The sequence below is a fragment of the Schistocerca cancellata genome, chromosome 7 (assembly GCF_023864275.1).
Source record: "Schistocerca cancellata isolate TAMUIC-IGC-003103 chromosome 7, iqSchCanc2.1, whole genome shotgun sequence".
Taxonomy (NCBI): Eukaryota; Metazoa; Arthropoda; class Insecta; order Orthoptera; family Acrididae; genus Schistocerca; species Schistocerca cancellata.
Genome location: NC_064632.1, coordinates 227,400,427 through 227,422,325, shown reverse-complemented (window position 1 = coordinate 227,422,325; position 21,899 = coordinate 227,400,427). Strand labels below are relative to the sequence as shown.

Genomic DNA, 21,899 nt, shown 5'->3' with positions numbered 1-21,899 from the left:
TGTAACTGTCAGCCAGATGTAGCTCAAATTCAAAAATCAAACAATGGTAAATCCAGGATGGAATGCAACAATACCAGAGAAGGAAAGTTGCTACTGTATTCACAACAAATTTTACACCACTGGATGTACCTGCAAAATTATAAGAATGTACAGATCATAGGAGATATGACACGCTAAACATTAAGATACCTGAAAATGAAACTCCAGGGCAAAATTTGCTAGACAGGTGAAATATTTGTGAAAGTACACATGAAGTGTGTTAAATATGTGTGATATATATGTGATATGTACGTATACAAGCAAAGCTGCGGGTAAAAAGCTCAGCCTAAACTCCTGGAATGATTTCAATCAAATCTGGTACACTCATTATTTACAGTCTGGAAAGAAATACTGTAGGGGTCAGAACCACCATCTTCCTATTGGGGTGAGTGATAGAATATGGAGAGAGAGAAGGGAGGACAAGCAGATGGACAGACAGTGGTGGGGAAAGAGGAGATAGGCACAAATAGGAGGACGAGGAGGAGGAGGAGGAGGAGGAGATAGACAGAGATAGTGGGGGGGGGGGTAATTGGACAAGAGAGGGAAGAGGAGCAGATAGACAGAGACAGGCATGTCTCACTATGTTATGTTAAAGTGACATATACAAATTTCAACTGGTTTGGTTGTTACAACATTTAGTACCTCTTTATTTTAACACTTCGTGTAACTGTCAACCAGATGTAGCTCAAATTCAAAAATCAAACAATGGAAAATCCAGGATGGAATGCTACAATACCAGAGAAGGAAAGTTGCTACTCACTCACAGATGCTGAGTCGTGATAGGCACAACAAAAAGATTCACACAATTAAAGCTTTCAGCCTTTAAGGCCTTTGTCAGCAGTAGACTCACTCTCTCTCTCTCACTCTCTCTCTCTCTCTCTCTCTCTCTCTCTCTCTCTCTCTCTCTCACACACACACACACACACACGCGCGCGCGCGCGCGTCTGCAGTCTCAGAGAGCTGAAACTACAATGCAAGCAACAGCACCAGTGCATGATGGGAGTGGCGACTGGCTGGGGGTAAGGAGGAGGCTGGGGCGGGGAGAGGGAGGGATAGTATGGTGGGAGTGGCAGACAGTGAAGTGTTGAAGTTTAGACGGAGGGCAGGAGAGAAGGTGGGGGGGGGGGGGGGGCAAGTAGTGAAAAGGAGAGAAATAAAAGGAATTAAAAGACGGTGTGGCAGTGAAATGATGGCTGTGTAGTGCTGGAATGGGAACAGGGAGGGGGCTGGATGGGTGAGGACAGTGACTAACAAAAGTTGAGGCCGGGAGGGTTTCGGGAACTTCCCACCTGCACAATTCAGAAAAGCTGGTGTTGGTGGGAAGGATCCATATGACACACGCTGTGAAGCGGTCATTGAGATGAGGGATGTCATGTTTGGCAGTGTGTTCAGCAACAGGGTGGGCCACTTGTTTTTTGGCCACAGTTTGTCGTTGGCCATTCATGTGGACAGATAGCTTGTTGGTTGTCATGCCTACATAGAATGCAGCACAGTGGTTGCAGCTTAGCTTGTAAATCACATGACTGGTTTCACAGGTAGCCCTGCCTTTGATGGGATAGGTGATAGTGACCGGACTGGAGTAGGTGTGGTAGGAGGATGTATGGGACAGGTCTTGCATCTAGGTCTATTACAGGGGTCTGAGCCATGTGGTATGGGATTGGGAGCAGGGTTTGTGTAAGGATGGACGAGTATATTGTGTGGGTTCGGCGGACGGCGGAATACCACAGTAGGAGGGGTGGGAAGGATAGTGGGCAGAACATTTCTTATTTCAGGGCACAGCAAGAGGTAACCGAAACCCTGGCGGAGAATGTGATTCAGATGCTCCAGTCCCAGATGGTACTGAGTTACGAGGGGAATGCTCCTCTGTGGCCGGACTGTGGGACTTTGGGAGGTGGTGGGAGACTGGATAGATAAGGCACGGGAGATTTGTTTTTGTAAAAGGATGGGAGGATAATTACGGTCAGTGAAGGCTTCAGTGAGACCCTCTTTATATTTTGAGAGCGACTGCTCGTCACTGCAGATGCGACAACCACGGGTGGCTAGGCTGTACAGAAGGGACTTATTTAGTTGTGTGAATATCTTTGTTGTGCCTATAGCGGCTCAGGATCTCCGCTATATGGTGAGTAGCAACTTTCCTTCTCTAGTATTGTTAAATTCAAAAAAGTATTCTTAGTGACAGTTAAGCATTTTATACCAAGTAAATTAATAAGAGACAGAGCAAACACATGGAAGTCACAGGGCGACATGTCCGGGCTGCAGACTGGATGCTCAAGCTGCTCCAGCTTGAACTTGCTGGTTCACTTTGTCTAACCGTGGAGACATGAAGACACGCATTATCGTGGAGCAGAATCACTCACTCCATGAGCAGCTGAGGCCGTTTGCTTGTGGCGGACTTTTGTAGGCTATGGACTGTCTCACAATACACGTCACTGTTAATATTTTTTTCACTGCTTGAGGAACTGAGTGAGTATCGCACTTCAGACGTTGAAAAAGAAAAACCTTGCCTACTGAGGGCACAGCTCTGAATTTTTTAAGGGGAAGTGGTGATGCATGTACATGGGCACAACCACACCAGACACTACAATTGTGCCCCTGATGTCTCTCTAAGTTGTCTCAAAGCGGCATTTGCTAATTTCAACTGCTTTGGTTGTTATGACATTTTATACCTTTTGATTTGAATACTCCTTATACATTAAAGAAAAATGGCGAACAAAATCTGCTAGTCTTAGAGAGCAAGATATAAAGGGTTTGACCACAAGAGGTACCCCCAGTTACAGGGATGGAGGATTTGTAAACAACCAGGAACTGACCAACCTAAGGTGAAGAAAAGAAGACTTATGTAGACACGACATCTAATTAGGATAGAAGAGGTACGTCAGCCATGAATAGTGTTCTCAGGATCTGGTGTGCATAAGGGGCTGTGGAAGGCCACGGACAAGACGGAAGATGGTGTCGACAAGGGTAAAGAGACAATGGGCCTGAGAAAAGGAGAATGGACTATGAAAGCCAGGAACAGAAATTATTGTTGGAGAGATCTAGAGAAGGCATAGACCTATGGTCATTTGGGCCAAAGCAACAATGAAGAAGAAGAAGAAGAAGAAGATAATTGGACAGAAAACACACATTATTTTAATAGAATTGCACAAGATAATGTACTGAAATTAGTGTCCTTTGGCAGCTACAACCTATTACCACCTTGGGCTGTGTCAAAAAAATCAGGATCTTTTAAGGTGGTCCACTCATGGAGCCAGTTTTCGAGATTGTTAAAAGATGTGACATGTTGTTCAGAAAGTCATGCTATGTGGACACAGAAACTAATGGTAATTTTAAGGGTCGATGTGTAATAATATGACAGGTGGGGTAAGACATCCAGTTGAAGTCCTATCAAGGTTTCCTGCATTTAGTTTACAACATATGGCTAGGTATTGTCATGTAGCAGAAAAAACTTTGACACGTGTGTGAGCATATTGAAGGTGTTTGTCCTTAAGAGCCTGATTCAGATTGAGTAATCGTGCTTCATAGCATTCAGTATTCACCATTTGACCCAGTTACAGCAGGTCATGGTATACCACACTGATCAGGGTGCATTTGGCCACTCGCCTCAAAATTGTTGTCTTTGAATTATCGAAACCAGTCTCTGTACATTGTTTCTGACGTAGTGCGTTCTCCATATGCTTCCAGTAGCAGACAATGATTTTCGACAGCACTTTTCTTGAGATGATAGCAGAAGAGTAACATTTATTGAAATACTGTTTTATAAATACAAAACCTAACATGTTCAAGACACTAAATAGGTATGCTCTGTTCACGCTGCCCCAAAGTCATGCACAAATGTGAAAGCCCAATGTTTGTAGCGTTAAACAGGTACTATTTTACTGCCCACTGTGCTGCGCTAGTGCAACTACTGCACTTTGTCAACAATGAGAATTAATTCCAGCTCCCAATACAATATTTCTTACTCTTTCAAGACTGTTAAAGCCTTATTGTAGGAACTGTTACATCTTGTGTGAGAAATTCCTGTTTATTACATGACGTAGTCAACTGCAGCATGTCTTTATATTGGTAGCTTTTTGGCTCAGTTATTTCTTCAGGTGAAATTGACAATAAAACACAATCTGCAGAAGTGAAACTTTTTCAATATAATAATAATTTCCAAACACAGCTACCTACAATAGACAGTTTGATGCAGTGATAATTGTTTTGTAGTGTCAAGCACAGCAGATTTGAAATGGAATTTATAATATTTTTGTGTTGCAGAAACAATCATTTAGGGCACCAAATTGTTGATACATTGTTTTTAATGTAATAGTAATTTATACTTTCTTTGGAGAGAACCTTATTAAGATGATACAGTCATATTTATTTGGCTTCACATTTATTTGGCTTCACAGCATACGCATACTTCCTCACAAACAAGATACTGGAGGTTTCTTTGTGGCAGTTTTGGAAAAGGTGCGTCCTTTGCCTTGGGAAGCACCATTGAAACAAAATGATGCAAGTAGTACTGAACCATCTACAGAAAAGAAAGATTCTGCACCAGAACCACAGAGGAAGAGGAGGAGAATGCATGGGTACAAAGAAGATCCATTCATTTTCTTTGATGAAAATGAACCTCTTTGGCCACAGATAAGGTTTGTAATGTTGTCAGTAAATACCTTTTAGTTGTGTATATGTTTTATTTATGCTAATGAAGCAGATACTGTAGACTTCTACAAAATGTTTCTTTACAGGGACTTTTATGACATTGACAAAAATTTACAGCCAACTTGTTTGTTGACAAGATGCAAAGAAGGAAAGAAAAAGAACATATACTTCACATCGCCAGCAGTACGAGATATAGTTTTACATAATGAAAGTAACATTAAGGTGAGAGTAAGTTTTAACAGATTGAATAAGAAATAAATGTTTGCTTAAATCAACTACTAAAAGTCATGTATTTGCGTGTGTTAAGTGAATTGTAAGAAGGCATTTAACAGTTTGTCATGGCATAATCAAATTGCAGATGATGGCTATTGTGTGTGTGTGTGTGTGTGTGAGAGAGAGAGAGAGAGAGAGAGAGAGAGAGAGAGAGAGCGAGTGAGTGAGAGTTTGGAAATAAAATTTAAATTCAAAGTATCATATTTGAATCACATTTAAATGACATATTTATCCGATTATAAGGTTACTTTTTTCCCAAATTTGTCATTTGAAAAATAAAAGGTAATCTTATATTCGCAGAATAAATTATTGCTGCTGAGGGTAACATTTTTAAACATTGTTTAATAGGGTATATGGGGGTCATCTTACATTTACAGATGAAGCTTGGGCTATTGAGGTCACGTGCAGATTTATTTTGAAGAATTTGGAAGGCAGAGATGGACAAATGATACTCGCATTTGAACATGCTCAAGATTTCCTGGTGCGCCAAAACACTCGATACAGTACCATCCAATCCCGCGTCCGGCCATCCTGATTTAGGTTTTCCGTGATTTCCCTAAATCACTCCAGGCAAATGCCGGGATGGTTCCTCTGAAAGGGCACGGCCGACTTCCTTCCCCATCCTTCCCGAATCCGATGAGACCGATGACCACGCTGTCTGGTCTCCTTCCCCAAAACAACCAACCAACAGTACCATCGTTGATCGAACAATCACATGACATATGACTCCTGCGGTGCTAGTGTGAGAGATACGCGAGAAACTATGAACTATCCACTACAACACACTATTGCTTGCTACAAATTTGACAATTTTATGACACACCGGAGGAAATAACACTAAAGTCTATCATCTTACAAACTCTTGTTGTATTTGACCAGGGTTTGCAATAAAAGTTCTCATACATACATGAATACCATGTACAAACATTATTGCTGCATTTTAAGTAAAGGTAACATTGAAAAGAAGAAATATTGTTGTTCAAAAAACATTGCTTGATTCAGAACCCAGATCAGTATTTTGAGTATGAGAGATTGTAATGATTTACTAAGAGGGTTCCAAATGAGAAATTCTATTGGTGTTCTTGTATTAGAATACCAGCTTTTAATCAGCTTTAGAACATGGTGGTAACATTCAGATTAAACAAGAAGGAAAATCAATCCAGAATGAAATGTCTAAGAAACGAAATAAATCTTATTAAACTAATTGTTGTTGCGAGAAGACTCATCGTGGAGGTAGTGCCACAGGTGTTAGTAGATCATGGGATGAGCAAAAGTTTCTGAATTGAACTGAATCATGATTGCAATCTTTTATTTATGTATTAGTTGCTGTTGTTACATATGACTTGTACCGGTGGAGGTACTGCAGTCCATGTTTCAGTCAAATAAGCACAGCACTGTGGAAGTGTTGGATGGGGAACAGTGATAACAGCTTGGCTGAGAACTACATGAGTGCGGGGAGGGGAATAGTGCATCCCTCACTTTTAAACTGCAGTTTACGTGAAATCATTTGTTGTTGTCGAAATTGAATTGACTTCAAAATTGCACAAGCACTCAACAGTAGCGTTCATTTTTGCCGAAAACAAAAAGTGTCTAGATAAGTTGTGGCATGTAATTAAATAATGGGTCAAGTGCCAAAAAATGAAAATTTGAGTTATAGGTGAAATTTCACTGTAACCAAAGTGTCTAGATAAGTTGTGGCATGTAATTAAATAATGGGTCAAGTGCCAAAAAATGAAAATTTGAGTTATAAGTGAAATTCCACTGTAACCACCATTGCCAGTAATATGTATCCTGATACAAGCACCAGAACAGCGTGAAACAGTGTTTGCAACTGTCACAGGATGGCACTCACGTCTAACACCAACATCAGTGCTCAAATAACGAGTCATGTGCCCTCTGTTCTCTGTTATTGTCTTGGCACATACGAGTGTGAATTGTTGACAATTGAAGTAGCTCTGCGGTTTGTTTGCAACAATAGGACACTGCTGAAGTAATTATTACAGATACATGACACACAATTTTGAAAAATGGAAAGGAAAACTGCACCAAAACGGAGGAAGAAAGGTGAAGGTAGTGCTCAAAGTGAAAGGAAGAAATTACGCAACGAAGGAAAGGAGTATACTCGAAAAGACAGCACTGTTGTTCCAGGTAAAGAGGCTCCCAAGCACCAGGTAGGACTTGATTGCCGTTTTAATTTTTATTACAAGGATTGGAATCTGTGAAAGTTATGTTCTAGTATTTTAATGCATTCAATTTGCTATTGAAACGAATTTTGTATGGACAAAAATCATCATTCTGATTATGAGGTTATAGTTAACTACTGGAGTGAAATTATTTACTTACTTGCAAATATATAGGCATGTTGAGTTAAACATATTATATATACTGCTTCACTTATTCAGGTCTCCTGTAAACGTAAGTTTAAATGCAGGCACCTTTCATATGACCAGAAACTGAAGTTGTTTAAGGAATTCTACTAACCAAACGATACAGTGAAGCAAAATAACTATGCAGTGTCTCACATACATTTTTGCAAAGTGAAGGGGTGAAGGTCAAAAGTATATGATGATAGTAACGAAACTGCGCAGCTGTGTACTGAGGAAGATGCAGGAAAGCTGGTCATACCCAAGAAGAAAAACGTAACTATGTCTTACACATTGCTTGATGGTGAGGGAGACGTAATAAGAGAATGTAAAGGAACATTTATTGAGGTTCTCGGTTTGACCATAAGAAGAGTTCAGACATTAACACGGTTGAAACAGAGGGGTGAGATTGTATATGAAGAAGAGTGAGGAAATAAGGCAAAACACCAGAAATATAAAGAAGAAGATGAAAAGCTGGTTGTTGTTCATATTAACGCCATACCAAGACAAGACAGCCACTATTCAAGGGAAAAAATGGGTGACAAACTTATGAAGACCTTACTGTTTATCATTTATTTAAGGAATTTCAAAGGCACCATGAAGACACTAACCTCACATACTGTTTCTATGCAAAAAATCTTTAAAGTCAGATTCCCCAAGCTAAAATTTCATCAGTTGCCAAGTGACACTTGTTCTACATGTGGCCTCCTTAAAGCCAAATTGAGGTGTGATCCCAATAATAAAGACAATAAACTGCAGCTAGAATGCCGTCACCAAAAAGCAAAGAAAGCTATAGATTCCACGAAAACTGTCACAATCAAGAGCCAGGGGCATTACTCAGAAGTATGTACAGCTGCAATGGATTTGCAAAAATGTGTTTTTTCTTCCTTCATTAAGACACAGTGAACAGCTCTCAAATTAATACTTTTGGTTGATAATCAAACCGGTCACATGTTTCTCTGGCATGAGGCTGTATGTGACAGGGGTGGGAATGAAATTGCTTCCTATGTGCACAAAGCTTTTACTTTGACACTTACTTGTAAAAAGAAACTAATAATGTGGAGTCATAACTGCTGTGGACAAAACAAAAACAAGATAATGATGTTTCTGTGGGTTTACCTTACAGCAAAGGGTTACTTTATGGAAATAGAACACAAGTTTTTGGTGAAAGGACACTCTTTTATGTCTTGTGATTGTGATTTTGCTCACATTGAGAAATGAAAGAGGCTAACTGTGTTTGAAGTTACAAAAGATTTAGTTCGCCTCATCACTGAAGTTATGCACACCATACCATTTGTAGTGACTATTATGCAAGAAACAGATTTTTACAACTTTTAAGTCAGCTGCTGAAAAATATATGAATGTCACCAGTGTGCATATTTCAAAAGCACAATGGATCAGACTGACTGTTGAACAGCCCGGGGTACTGCAAGTTTGGTCAACTCTTAGTGAAATTGAAGAGTTCAAGGAATATTAAATCTTGAAGAGAAATGTAAAGCCTTCTGATCTCAACATGTGCAGCTGGAAACACTACACTGGGAATATAGGCTGTCTGAAGAAAAGAGAAGGGATTAAGCTAAAATGATACCATTTGTAAAAGAGGAGAATAAGTGGTTTTATGAGAAACTTGCGAAATGAGTGAAAATGGACACGATGGCACTTTTATCGTTATTTATGTTAAACCCATTTCAAACAGACCATTTTTTCATATTTTGTATCATTTTGTTCTTAAATCCATTAAAATAGAATAAAAACCCACATGTGTTTGTAACTTTTATGTTGCTTTTGTTTAAGTGCTATACACAATTTGTTGACTATCTGTAAATCACCTTTTTGGCGCTTGGCCTATTATTTGCTTACATGTCACAGTTACCTTTGACATATTTACACGTTTCATGCTGCAACGTTGTTGATGCTCACCGAGATGTATGATGGGAATGAGAAGCGGTGAGTCAGTTGCTGGTTCTACATAGCGGATAAAAGAGTGATGGGCAGACAGTATGTTTATTCTAACATTCTCACATCAGTATAGAAGTGATATCCAATATGTGTTAGGGTAAAAACAGCTGTGACCTCAGGTCCCACGATAACCACAACCTCAGAAATTGCAACATATTTGGAAGAAACAGCCAAATATTTGTGACGATGAAGATGTGAATGTCATAGTTGTGCTGTTAGAATGGTAATTAAAAATAGTGATACCACAGATGACAGGGTTAGTAAGCGAAAAATGTGGGAAAGAAAAATGTCTGCAAATTAATGTAAGAGACTTATTTTTGTGAATAGGACAGTTACTACTCACCATATAGCAGACATGCTGAGTCACAGATAGGCACAATAAAAAAGACTGTCACAAATATAGCTTTTGGCCAGTAAGGCCTTCATCAAAATTAGATGACAGAGACACACGTACACACTCGCACAAACACAAGTGTGTGTGTGTGTGTGTGTGTGTGTGTGTGTGTGTGTGTGTGTCTAGTTTTGATGAAGACCTTGCTGGCCAAAAGCTGTATTTGTGACAGTCTTTTTATTGTGCCTATCTGTGACTCAGCATCTCCGATGTATGATGAGTAGCAACTTTCCTTTTCGTAATATTGTTACATTCGATCCTGGATTTTCAATTGTTCATTTTATTTTTGTTTATTTTATTTCTCCTCTTATTATCAAAACTGTGGACAATCAATAAAAGGTATAAATTTAGAATTGGTATGATGTTAACTTTTTAGGAAGATACTTTGTCAGTAAAACTGTTTGCAATTTTGTTTAGTTAGAATATGTTAACAAGCCTCTTGAAAAAATGAGTTGTTTTATAATCAGGATGATCTTATATTGGAGTAAATATGGTACAGCAAATAGTAAGAATTCTCATATATAATTGATACACACATGGGAGAGCTCACTAATGTGTACTTTTATTTACCTTCATGGGTATGTTGATTGAAAAAAGGTGGTTCTCAGATTTGGTGCATGTGGTTACTTGGAGATTGGATGGTCCAGATAATTTTTCAGAACAGATGACTAGGCTTTTGTGTTGCAAATATCACAAATCATTTTCAATACAGAATTAGGTATTTGAAGATGGTTTTTGAAATATCTAGAAAATTACAAATTGAATTAAAAATAGGTTGTAAGAGAAGTGGTTTGTGTTGAAGGGGGACACCCTGTGGCATGAATCTAAACCACCTGTCTCACCTCCAGAGCACGGGTGTAGTGTCAACTTCGGAATCATAAATAAGAATCACTTTTGTAAGGTGGATCTGGGTTCCCTGGGGAAAAAATACATTAACTTCTCTATTTAACAGTGTTTTCATTGTCCATTGGTGTTGCAATTGACCAAAAATGAAAATGAGTTGAAAATCGAAAAATGATGACCATTTCCTGCAATACATTTTTTACCATTCAAATTACTGTCTATAAAGCATGGACTGCGACCATGTGTCAGACTCTCGCCATAGGTGTAACACTACCAGTTTCAAGGAAGTAGTCAGACTGTTTGGAGCATGACTGTGGCCATACCGTTTACTATGGACAAGGAAAAGGTTGTGCGAAGTGTTCACATTTCAATTTACTTCAAGTATTTGAACTGCAGTCAACCCTTCCTTAAGGTGTGCTAATCCATTCCCTGATAGGAATGTTCCTTCTACAGTTACTCTTTGCTGTTCACTGAAAGTGTAAATGAGCAACACAAAGAAAGAGTCCAACCACTGCCTTTGGCAAATGAAAAATGCCAAAGAGAATGTTTTAGGTGCAGTTACTGCAGATCCTCATGTTAGTTCTTGACAAATCACGAGAGATTGAGAAATTTCGCCAAGGACTGTTCTGCACATGCCGCTTTAATACAAATTCCACCCACCTCACTTATTTTTACATGAAAAACGTGGTAATGACTTGCAGACCCCTTGAACTTTTGAAATACAGCAACAACTAGCGGCCTATAGTAATTTTATTTTACAGACACTTTTCCTGATGAATCAACTTCTTTGAATCATTGTCAATTGAATGGCATAATATGTATTATTGTTCAGTGGAGAGTTCCCACTGTTTAAGGCAAGTCGAGCATCAACAACTGTGGAGTGTCAGTGTTTGGTGTGGTATGTTCAGGTACATGGATAAGTGGCCCATATATTTTTCATAGATAGTAATGTGAATGAGATATTTCTTTTTTTCAGTACTATTTGCAGGTCTCCCACTTCAAACAGAAATTGATATGGTGTTTAAACACAATGGATGTCCAATAAATTATTCACAGATAAAGTGAGAAGTTTTGATTCAAAACTATGATGGTCGATAGATTGAACGAGGTGTTCCTCAAAATTGGCCCGCATATTCACACGATTTCACTTCTCCCAATATTTCCCGTGGGGAACATTAAAAGAGAAATGTTGCATGGAAGGACCAACAACACCGGAAAGTATATGACAGCAAATTATCAATGAATGTGCAAACATTAGTGAAGAAATACTTAGAGATGTAGGATTGTCCTTTAGAAATAGGATTGCAATATGTATTGCAGAAAATGATCACCATTTCAAACATTTGCTTCAGTAAAACAGGGAGGTTTCTGAGAGGCAAAGAGACTCACATTAAAAAAGATCCCAGAGGGAACAAAATACTACTATGTCCATGTCATCATTCCTGGCAAAGCTAAAAGTAGTTTAATGAATTGTTCCAGCTGCTTTTAAGTTCAGTGACAACTGTCAAAAAAAATTACACTAATACTATGGACAATGTAATGTATTATGTTTTGTATTATATTTTGCTATAACAAACTGGTTTCTCATTAAAGGTTTTAGAACTGCATTCTCACTTCCTGGGATCTTAATCTGACGTATGTTTCTTGAGATGATACAATTTTTCAATGGTTTTTCAACCATTTCGATTTTTTTCAATTACAGCACCAGCTTTCACGCAATGAAAACAATATTGAATAGAAAAGTTTCATTTTTTCCCCCCAGAGACTCCAAATCCTAAATAATAAGTGGGGATTCCTGTATGCCGTATTTTATCCCTGATAACTTCAGAAATTCAAAGAGTATGTTCTAGTCAGCATCATCAAATTTTGTTTCCAAATATAAATGCAAAAGCAAGTGCAGCACAGCACATTGTTATTATTTGTTGTATTTACCCTTGTGTTCAAAATAAGAATGGTAGTGAAAAGCTATAATGTACATTGAAGTTTGAAACTGTTTTGTCAGGGAGCTATAATAAATAGAGGTAACTTCTTTGGTCACATATTGTATTGCCAGCTGAATGCAGTCTCTTGAGCTGCTTGCATCTTTTAGAAGTATGTATCCAATGACTGGGTATGGACTAAATTTAATAATTTGATAGATAAGAAGCAGTGATCCATTATTATAGCTTACTTTGCTTTTAAATTCCTTGAAAATAACATTTTTAAATACTTTTCAGTTGATCAACACTGGTGTTAAAACATTTGTTCGGTGTGACAACAGAGTCCAGGAATGTCCTTTTCGATTGGCTCAGGAGGTAAGTGATACGAACTGGCATAACTTTCTGTTTTTATTAGTGATGATAAAAAAGTAACACATTTTATGTAAAATTTCATTTAAGAACCATATACAATATCCCTACAAATATCAGCCCCACTTTCCCCCCAAAACTCAGTCATAGAAAATTAGGGTCTGCCTTACCAGCATCTACAAAAACTATGGTGCTCATTCCTTAGTTCAAAGTGGAGCAACAATGTTGAAGTGTAGGGAGAGTAATCATTGTATCTGAAGCAACAGTCTTTTGTATTGCTGACAGTTTAAGTAGTGACTATTATAGTACTCAAAGGTCCATTATCCTGCACAAGTCGAGCACTGTTTTTCTGTAACTATGAAAAAAGAATGACTATTGCCCACACTCACGGAGATTAAGCGATTGATTCATTATGTTGTTTTATTTTTTTGTATTTCTATAGCACAGTCACATGAGCATTTTACAAAGCCTGGCATTGTATTTTCTGTGACTAAAGAGCAAAATTTAATCTTCAACAGTAAGTGTTAACACCGGAAGAAAAATCAACACATTTCAGAAATTGCTGCAGTTATGATGTAAATATCAAACTCAGAGTTAGTGATTATCTGATAGACCGCTGTTAAAAAGTAGTGTTTGGATGAGTAGTCTAATGTGCAGCATTGGATCATTTTGGAGTATAAGCTGCAAACTGCAGTTTCTTACAGAAGGCCAAAAACTGGGAATTATCATGAACTGAAAGCTAGTGTTCTATCCTGTGTATGAAGTAAAAGTAAATATGGGATACTTTGATTTGATTAATGCAGGAAAACAAAAACCACAGTCGTCATAGCCCGTTGTTGCCCAATTGAAGGTAGGTTTATTGTTTGGTTTTGCTCCCTGTCATTCTAGTAAAGCCAGAAGTAGTGCTAGGAGACCTTTCACTAGTTCCAGAATGTTGTATAACTTGGGTGTAACCAACTGTAAAATTGCAATGTAGTCATTGTAAAGGAAAGTGAATACATGTATTGCACAGAAGAGGAGTCCAGGAGGAAAAGGGGTCTGAATCAAAGATGCCTGGGCCACATGACTTCTGCAACACTTTAGAGTGCAAGAAGGTGAAGTTCGTAATCTACAGTAAAATATACACACAAATGGACCATTACAAACACACTAGACGTTGCATGCTATGGATCTATTCCCAATTTCCTCCTCTGCTTTTTCTGGATGTGTTTATCCTGAGAAGTGTGAGTATTAGACTCTTTCCTTGTTGTCATGTTCTCTGTCGTAGTGATAGAAGGGATCTGATTATCCTGTGCTCCGAGAGAGTTATTTTTGAAGCCTTAGATTCAAGACCTTTCAGTTTCCTCCATTTATCTTCAAGAAGCCATTCTTTACCTTCCTTTTCTATTTGTCTTTTGAGGAGTGTTCTCATTCGAGCCCCAGACAAGGATGTGATCTTGACCCTAGTCAAACTTCTCAGTAACAGTTTCCAAATCTCAGATGGTCGTTTGCCCAATCCAACTGCAGAAATAGCTTCCATCAATTCCTTGGGTGTTTGAGATCTCATCAAGTCCCTCAGTTTTTGTTTTGTTTTCCATGTTCTTCTTTCTGGTCCCACAAGAATTGGGGCTCTATTTGGTCGACACCATGGAACACATGCTGTGCAAGACTAATTACTCAGGGAGGTCATCTGGTATCCCTGTAGTTCTGTTAATGATAAAACTTCTCATGTGCCAGGCACCCCTCAGCATGAATCGTGTTACACCTTGCGTTAGGTGTCTGGGGAATTGGGAAACGACTGCAGGAACAGATATGGGAGAGGTGGGTTGTTGTTAGATACTCTTCATCTGGTTCATCCACTGGGTCCTTCCCAGCATGGGAGACCCTGTCAGTAGCTGCGCTACAACTAGCATGGCCCTCAGCTCATTGCAGATGTGCAAGTCTCTCTGCCCACATGGTTAGTACTTCAACAAAGCAGTATTTTCCAGAGAAGATGGGGTATCTTTCTCTCAACAAATAATCCAGTTAAATACCTCGGAAATTGCTGAGAGCTTAAATGCAACATGGACAGAATTTCATGGGAGCATCAATTGGAGACTTGGGTTTATGTGTAGAAGTGGCCCCTGTATCTGACGAAGCAGCACACAGATTGCAGAAGATTTTACCAAGAAACTTGCCAGCTTCCAGAGGTATGTAATGCAAATGGGGCAGTGGTGCTCTTATCCTGCACACCAAATGGGCAGCGCTGAGACACCAGTCTTTTGTGACATGCCAAGCAATGTGACAGTAGACTATAAAGGGACAATAAGTATCTTATTAAGAACAATAGGAAACTGAAAAGAAAGAATTACCATGGTGTTACATGGTGTTGTAGAGGAAGAAATGCTGAATGCATGCCTCCCCCTCTTTGTTATTATTAAAATGGGTAACTTTGCCCAAGGAAAATTTCCCTTAGGGGGTTAGCAATTTATTGCCAAGAAAAAGGCTGGATGGCAACAGAATTATTTTTTACTGGCTAGCTGATGTTAGGAATCGCAGACTAGTGTGCTGCTCAGTGAGAGAACTATGCTCATATTGGACGCCTTTAAAGGTTACCTCACATTAGAAGTGAAAAATAAGTTGATATGTTGAAAACAGACCCGGAGGTATGGCCTCAAGACCGTAGGTGACATTGAAAGACTCTCCAAAAATACTGTTCCAGTCCATCTTCAGAAGGGGATCATATGCTCACTCCGTCTGCAAAGAATATAAAAAAAAAACCTTATTTTGCCTTATGTGTCAATGGATTTTCTCTTTCATGATGTCATCAGTGAGTTCAGGACATGCAGTGTGTCTGATGTGTAGGATGGTAGTGAGGACATCGTGCTTTGGGAGGAGTGTGATGAAAATACTGATGCCAATGAAATGAGTAATGGTAGTGAAGTAGACAGTGAAATCATTGAAGACTGTGATTAGAAGGCGGATGTTGGTGCGTTATGTATATACATCCCAATATTAAAAGATGACAGTATTGTTAACTGTTTTTGTAAATGGATAATGTGACCAAAATTTTTCTTCAGTGAATGATCATGTTAAGGTTACACAAAAACCTCAGCCCTTGAGAAATAAGTCTATTTCAACTGTCTGTTACCAATATTAGTAAATTGTTTCCCCCAGATTTGTGACACTTTCACACAGGAAAATGCATGTGCTCATGACATTTCATAAATGCTGCTGTTTGCGCAAAGTCGTAATATCCCCAGCTATAGCGTACATGTAAGTCTTAATGGACTGTTTTAAGAATGTTTCAGTCTTGTTTGTTAGCGTGATAATGTGAATTTTTGGTTGTGAAAACTAATGATCCATTTTCAGATATTTTCTGTGCCAGTTGAACCCACCATTTTCTATTTGTGTGAGTTGTTTTCTGTTCATATTTAATTTTTATTGTAGGGTTTGCATAGTATCTATCCTTATATGGGGCCAAAGAGGAAAATTAAAGTTACAAAGTCTGATCTGATAGCCCTTCTGATGAATGACAACCCCAAATTCCCTCCAGAAGCTACATCGTTGGATCAGAAGACACAAGAGCAGCTTAAAGACATTTGTAAGTAAAAAAGAAACAGCAATTACATGTAAATATATACAATAGCAAAAAAATGTACTGTATGATTTTTAAAAGCACATTACATGTGTAGTGTTCAACAATGTATGAAACACCTGCCTTGAAACTGAAAATTTTTAATGTTATCCTTTCGTAAAAAAAAAGGGAGCAAACATTTAGTTCTCCTCTCTCCCTATCCCCTCCGCCTCTCTTCTTCTTTCTTTCTCCGCTCTCCTCTCTCTTAGCCCGCCCTCCCTGCCATCCCTCCCACTGCTGGTGTGTGTGGGGATTGTGGGGGGGGGGGGGGGGATTTTTCTCCTTTTCCTCTTCTTTTATCTTATCTTGACATACCTTTGTCTTACTTCGTGATCTTATTTTTGCATGGTAAAGGATTACAACATGATAGTTGCTTAAAACTATGTAGCACTGCACCAATATTTTTGCATTCATGCTACTAGTATCAGAGGTGCATGTTTATCACTGGATGTGATTACTATCCCAAAATTTTACTCTCTCTTTTTTAACGTAATGTAAACCAGGAATGTTAGCTCTTTGCTCAAATAACTTCCAAAATGATAATGAGCTAACTGTAACTTGCTATACAAATTTGTTTGATTGCATTTTATTCACACTGACACAAAAAAGTTGTTGCATGATAACAGAAAGTGCCTGTAGCGGTTGCAATTGCCAAGTAACAGTGAAGGTGAAAAAGTCTTGTTAAACACAATTTGCAACATGCTAAAATTTCTGTAATAAAATTAAAGACCCACATTAATTTCATCATTCTTGCCTCCTTCTAGATAAACAGATGGTTGAGAACTTCAACAAAATTCTCAAAAAATAGGTTGTTGTTGTTTTCATGTAGCAAAGGTGCTTTGGGAGTGGTTGAAGGAAGACAGTAAGATTAAGAGTTAACATCCTGTGGTCATTAGAAACGACCATAAGCTCAAATTATGAATGGATGAGGATGTACATTGGCCTTGCTCTTTCCAAAAGAACCATTCTGGCATTTGCTTGGAGTGGTTTAGGGTAATAATGGAAAACTAAATCTGAATGGACAGACAGGGATTTGAACCATCGTTGCCTGAATGCGAGACCAATATGCTAACCACTGTGCTAACCCACTCGGTCTGTATGCTTGAATAGACAGGTGTTGAAAAGACAGTGCACCACATTATCATTGATACAAGAGGTGTAAAGGCGTAATATAAGCAGATTGTGGCGTGTACAGGGGAGCAGTTTAGCTTCCAGTAATCCGGAACGGATATGAGACGAATCACATTTTTTTCTGAAATGATAGGACAGTGATTCTTACTGTGGCAGAGCTCTGAAGCAAGTAAATCATCGCTGTTTTTAAACTAATGAAAGGCATTGATGGAAAAATGTTTTGGTTTGCAGGGTAGTTAATGAATAATACTTCACTGGTTCATTCCTCTACTCTGAACAGGCATAGGTTCTGGGCTTGGTGGTCTGCCCCAGTCCTCACCCTGCCCACTCCCTTGATCTTCTTCAGCCTTCTTGCATATTCTGTTTGACTTGGTGTTTTCCTCTCTTTTCCTGTGCTTCTGTCACCCAGCATATGTCACTGATCTTTTCTGGTTACTGTTGGGTGGGATGCCTCTGATAAGGGGTGAAGGGTATGTCCCCCGTCGCCCTTTGTGCCTTTGGGGGCTTCTGCCTGCTCCCTGGACAAGACGGAGCACCTCACGTGTGTAATCTCCCCCCCCCCCCCCCCCCACTTCTTTTTTGTGTCCTTTCTCCAGGCTTTGTTGACTTTTGGTCGATCATGATGTTGTTATTCCTTAGGTTTCAAGCTAGGCCCTTCTTTGTTGTGTAGGTCTGTTGACTTGCCTGTTCCAGGTAAGAGGGACTAATGACTCATACTTTGGTTCCTTTAATCATTAAACCAATAAACCAGTCCACTGGTTCATTGATTATCCACCTGTCCCAGCAAATATTGGTACCTCATTTAACTCTGCTAAACCAGGTGTCAGAGCTGGAACATGCAAGCAAAATGAACAAACTTGAGAGACAACGCAATAGAAGAGTAAAGTAAGAAATAAACACAGAATGAAAGTAACTGCTATGTCCTTGAAAATTAATTAAGCACTGCATTGTGAACTACTATTATGCCCTTAAATTAAGAATAGTTCTTTTGCGGTTTTTTATTATATTTGCATATATCTAGACTCCAGCAGCTGGGTCATCATTCATAGTGCAAAGTGTTATACAGCCATATAATATGTTATCTTTACATTTATACCGACAGTCAGTTCATATGCATGATTGGAACTGGATTGCGTAATGTATGATGATATTGTTTTGGATAGCAGTGCAGTGACAGGCTGTTCTTCTTTGTGCTTAGTTATTCTTGTGGCTTCTCACTTCTGCACCAATGCTCGTACTATGTAGGATTTCAGAAAGGAGCTGGCTGGTCATTTTCTATTTCTGGCGCCCTCAGTATTCATCATTGAGCATTGTGTGCTTCTGTACCCTTTATCCATTGCACTGTTGCTGTTGAACACTGTCTTCATGACGTCTTTGAATGTACACAGTCTTAGGAGACAGTCTCTTAAGACCTCAAGGTTAACAGGATGTTAATCCTTCCTTCCTTTTTTCCTTCCTTCGTATCTACTGTTCCTCCCATAATGGGCTCCTTTTATGATACTGACATAATTAACTTGATTATTAGATTTTCCCTGGGTCAAAATGTGTACATTACTTTGCAGACAAAAAGTGGAAAAGGAAATATAGGGTTGCTGGCTGTCTGTCAAGTGAATGTTCTGTGCACTGTACTGCAACCACTTATGGAAAGTGTATAGTAAACTAATGAAGTCAGTTTGCTCAGAAACAGTTTTCTCTTTGATTATTGCAACATATCAAGCTAGAGGCCCTCACAGTACTTCATTGGACTTGTTTTGCTGCCAGAACCAAAAACCCGTTGGACATCTGTTGCTGGCATCTCATGTGATATTTCTCACAAGTTGATGACTAATAGCATGCTCTGGGTGTAAGAGTAAACTTCGGAATATTGTCACCTTAGTTTATCCATGCTCAAGCTGCCAAATTAGTGTACCAGTGAAAACCCTTTCAGATGGTTCTATCGTGCTGCTATCTGGAAGCAAGCTCTGTCACCTTCACATACAGTACATTATGGCATAGATAAAACTATAAACAGAGTGTGAGGATGCAGTCTCTTGTGGCATTAACATTGAATAAAATATTCTCAGGCTTCAAGCCACATTGAGTGGTTAAAATGCCACAAGCTTTTGACCAAGTATAAAACAAACATTGTCAAGAGGAATGACTACCAGTGGACTGATGGTATGTTCTTACATTCTCTAATTGCTGGATGTGACATCACTGGTACTCATGTTATCGCCTTACATTGGCATAGCAAATTATGTTGAGCCTGCGATCGGTGCACCCACACCAACCTCACAATCACTGTATACTGCGCTGAGCTGTAGCCACCATCTCAATTACTGATGTTGTCAGTGATTTTTATTTCAAAGACTTTTTCAGTTGCACTGTACCAGAAGCCATTAGTGCAAGCCATTAAGATTGGTTATATTTGCGTGGTATTTTGTAGACCTTGGTTGGATGCTTGGAGACCCGCTGCATCTTTTACTGGTCTCAGTAATTACTGGATTTTTGACAGTGGCAATAAATGAATTGATGTTGAGGAGGAATCACAATAAGACCAGCGATGAGGAGCAAGAAAAGAAATTTACATTTTTTATGTTCTATGGTCCCATGTCATGCAGCATAAGTTGCCTCTTGAAAAGACACACAGTCAAATCTTTCTTCATGCTGCCATCAAAAATGTGACAGTTACGGAGATCAGTAAAAAAATATGGCAGGTCTCAGAACATCTGGGATCTACAAAATACCTAGTTAGTGTGTCCAAACTTAAATTAGGCAAACAGTGTGCACCAAATATCAACACAGGAAGGAGCACAAGAGGTTTTATCACTTATGCTATCTCAAAAAAGTATGCTTTAGACATGCTGTAGACTTTAGATGATCAAATTTGACAAAACCTTTGTTGTGGCTTGCACTTATGACTCCTAGGACAATGTAATTTAAAAAAAGCCATTGAATTAAAATCACTGAACAATATCGTTAATAGAGATGGCAGTCTACAACTGGGTGCAGCGAGGTATTCAGTGATTGGGAGCATGTAGAATATTGAGGCAACACATGCCCATTGTTGTTGTCATTGTCGTCGTCGTTGTCATCGTCAGTCCGAAGATTGGTTCGGTGCAGCTCTCCATGCTACCCTATCCTGTGCGAGCCTCTTCATCTCCGAATAACTGTTGGAACCTATGTCCTTCTGTATCTGCTTACTGTATTCATCTGTTGGTCTCCCTCTATAGTGTTTGCCCCCACACTTCCCTCCAGTATTAGATTGGCTATCCCTTGACATCTCAAAACGTGCCCATATTTGGTGATAATGTGAGAATGTGAACACTAGTAATGTCCCAGCTGACAGCTAGAGTGTAAAAGGATCTCCCTGCAACCTCACTGGCACCATTTCACTGTACTATGGCCAAATAGTACTTGGGTTGAAAGTTTGTGGCATTTTAACCACTTGACAAAGCTAGAAGTCTGATAACATTTTATTCATAATATGAGTGACGTGCAAGACCAGGTGTATTCTTTCTAATCCACAGCACACTATTTTCAGAATGCCGCACACAGTTGTAATCTGTGAAGAATATCATAATGGTATACTCTCTACTGTTGAGAGGAATAACCTGTAACTGTGGCTAAGTCGCTCTCCGCCATATCATTTCTCTTTCTGCCACTAATTCAGTATGGTAAAAGTAAGGTTTCTGGGAAGCTAAAACTTGGAGCTATATAGTGAGTCATATCCGGCTAAGTCAGCTGGCAAGAGTTTTGTCTTTGTAAGGCCAGGCTTTGTATTTCAGTTCCAGTCGAACTCTTAGTTTTAATGTGTGACAAAGTTTCATAACTGTATGCACTCAGCTGCTCAGTGAAAGATTTATTTGAGTGAAGAGTGGTTTAACCTTTCATCAAATATTAGTGTCACTGGGGAAACACTGAATACAGCATGTATGAGGTGTTTAACAGTGAACGGAGACAGAGAACAGGATTGAATTGAATTAAAATAAAATTAAGCTAATTCTAACCTGGTCTCAGCAGCTAGAGACAGGGCCCATGTGTGTGTGAACAGTGTTTGTGTGAATTCAGAAGAACGCCTTTTTGCTTAAAAGCTTACTTTTGTAGCAGTCTTTTCTGTTGTATCTGTCTGTGACTCAACATCTCCACTCTATGGGGAGTGCTAGTGTATCCTTTTCGTAATATTGACATTAAGCTAATTTGAGATTTGATAGTTTGAATCAGCAAGGGAAAAAAAAGAAAAAAAAATGTTTTCCTCCCTTATAATGTAATTGTTGGGAAGGTCTAAGCAGCACCTTAATTTGAGTGGAAGATTGTTAATGTGTATGACAGTGGAAAAGAAATTATTCAGAGTAAAATGAAGTATGAATGAATAAGAAAGATGGACAGTCTGA

General features: G+C 39.0%; 1 protein-coding gene across 1 annotated transcript in view; it reads left to right on the top strand.

The window, feature by feature from the left end:
• The window catches only part of LOC126092571 (tRNA (cytosine(34)-C(5))-methyltransferase), a 74,228-nt gene that overhangs the window by 49,969 nt on the left and 2,360 nt on the right, over positions 1-21,899 (top strand). Inside the window, exons 10-13 of the mRNA XM_049908249.1 lie at positions 4,431-4,670; positions 4,770-4,905; positions 12,729-12,806; positions 16,209-16,362. Coding sequence (XP_049764206.1) covers positions 4,431-4,670; positions 4,770-4,905; positions 12,729-12,806; positions 16,209-16,362 — 608 coding nt within the window. The remainder of the gene's footprint in view (positions 1-4,430; positions 4,671-4,769; positions 4,906-12,728; positions 12,807-16,208; positions 16,363-21,899) is intronic.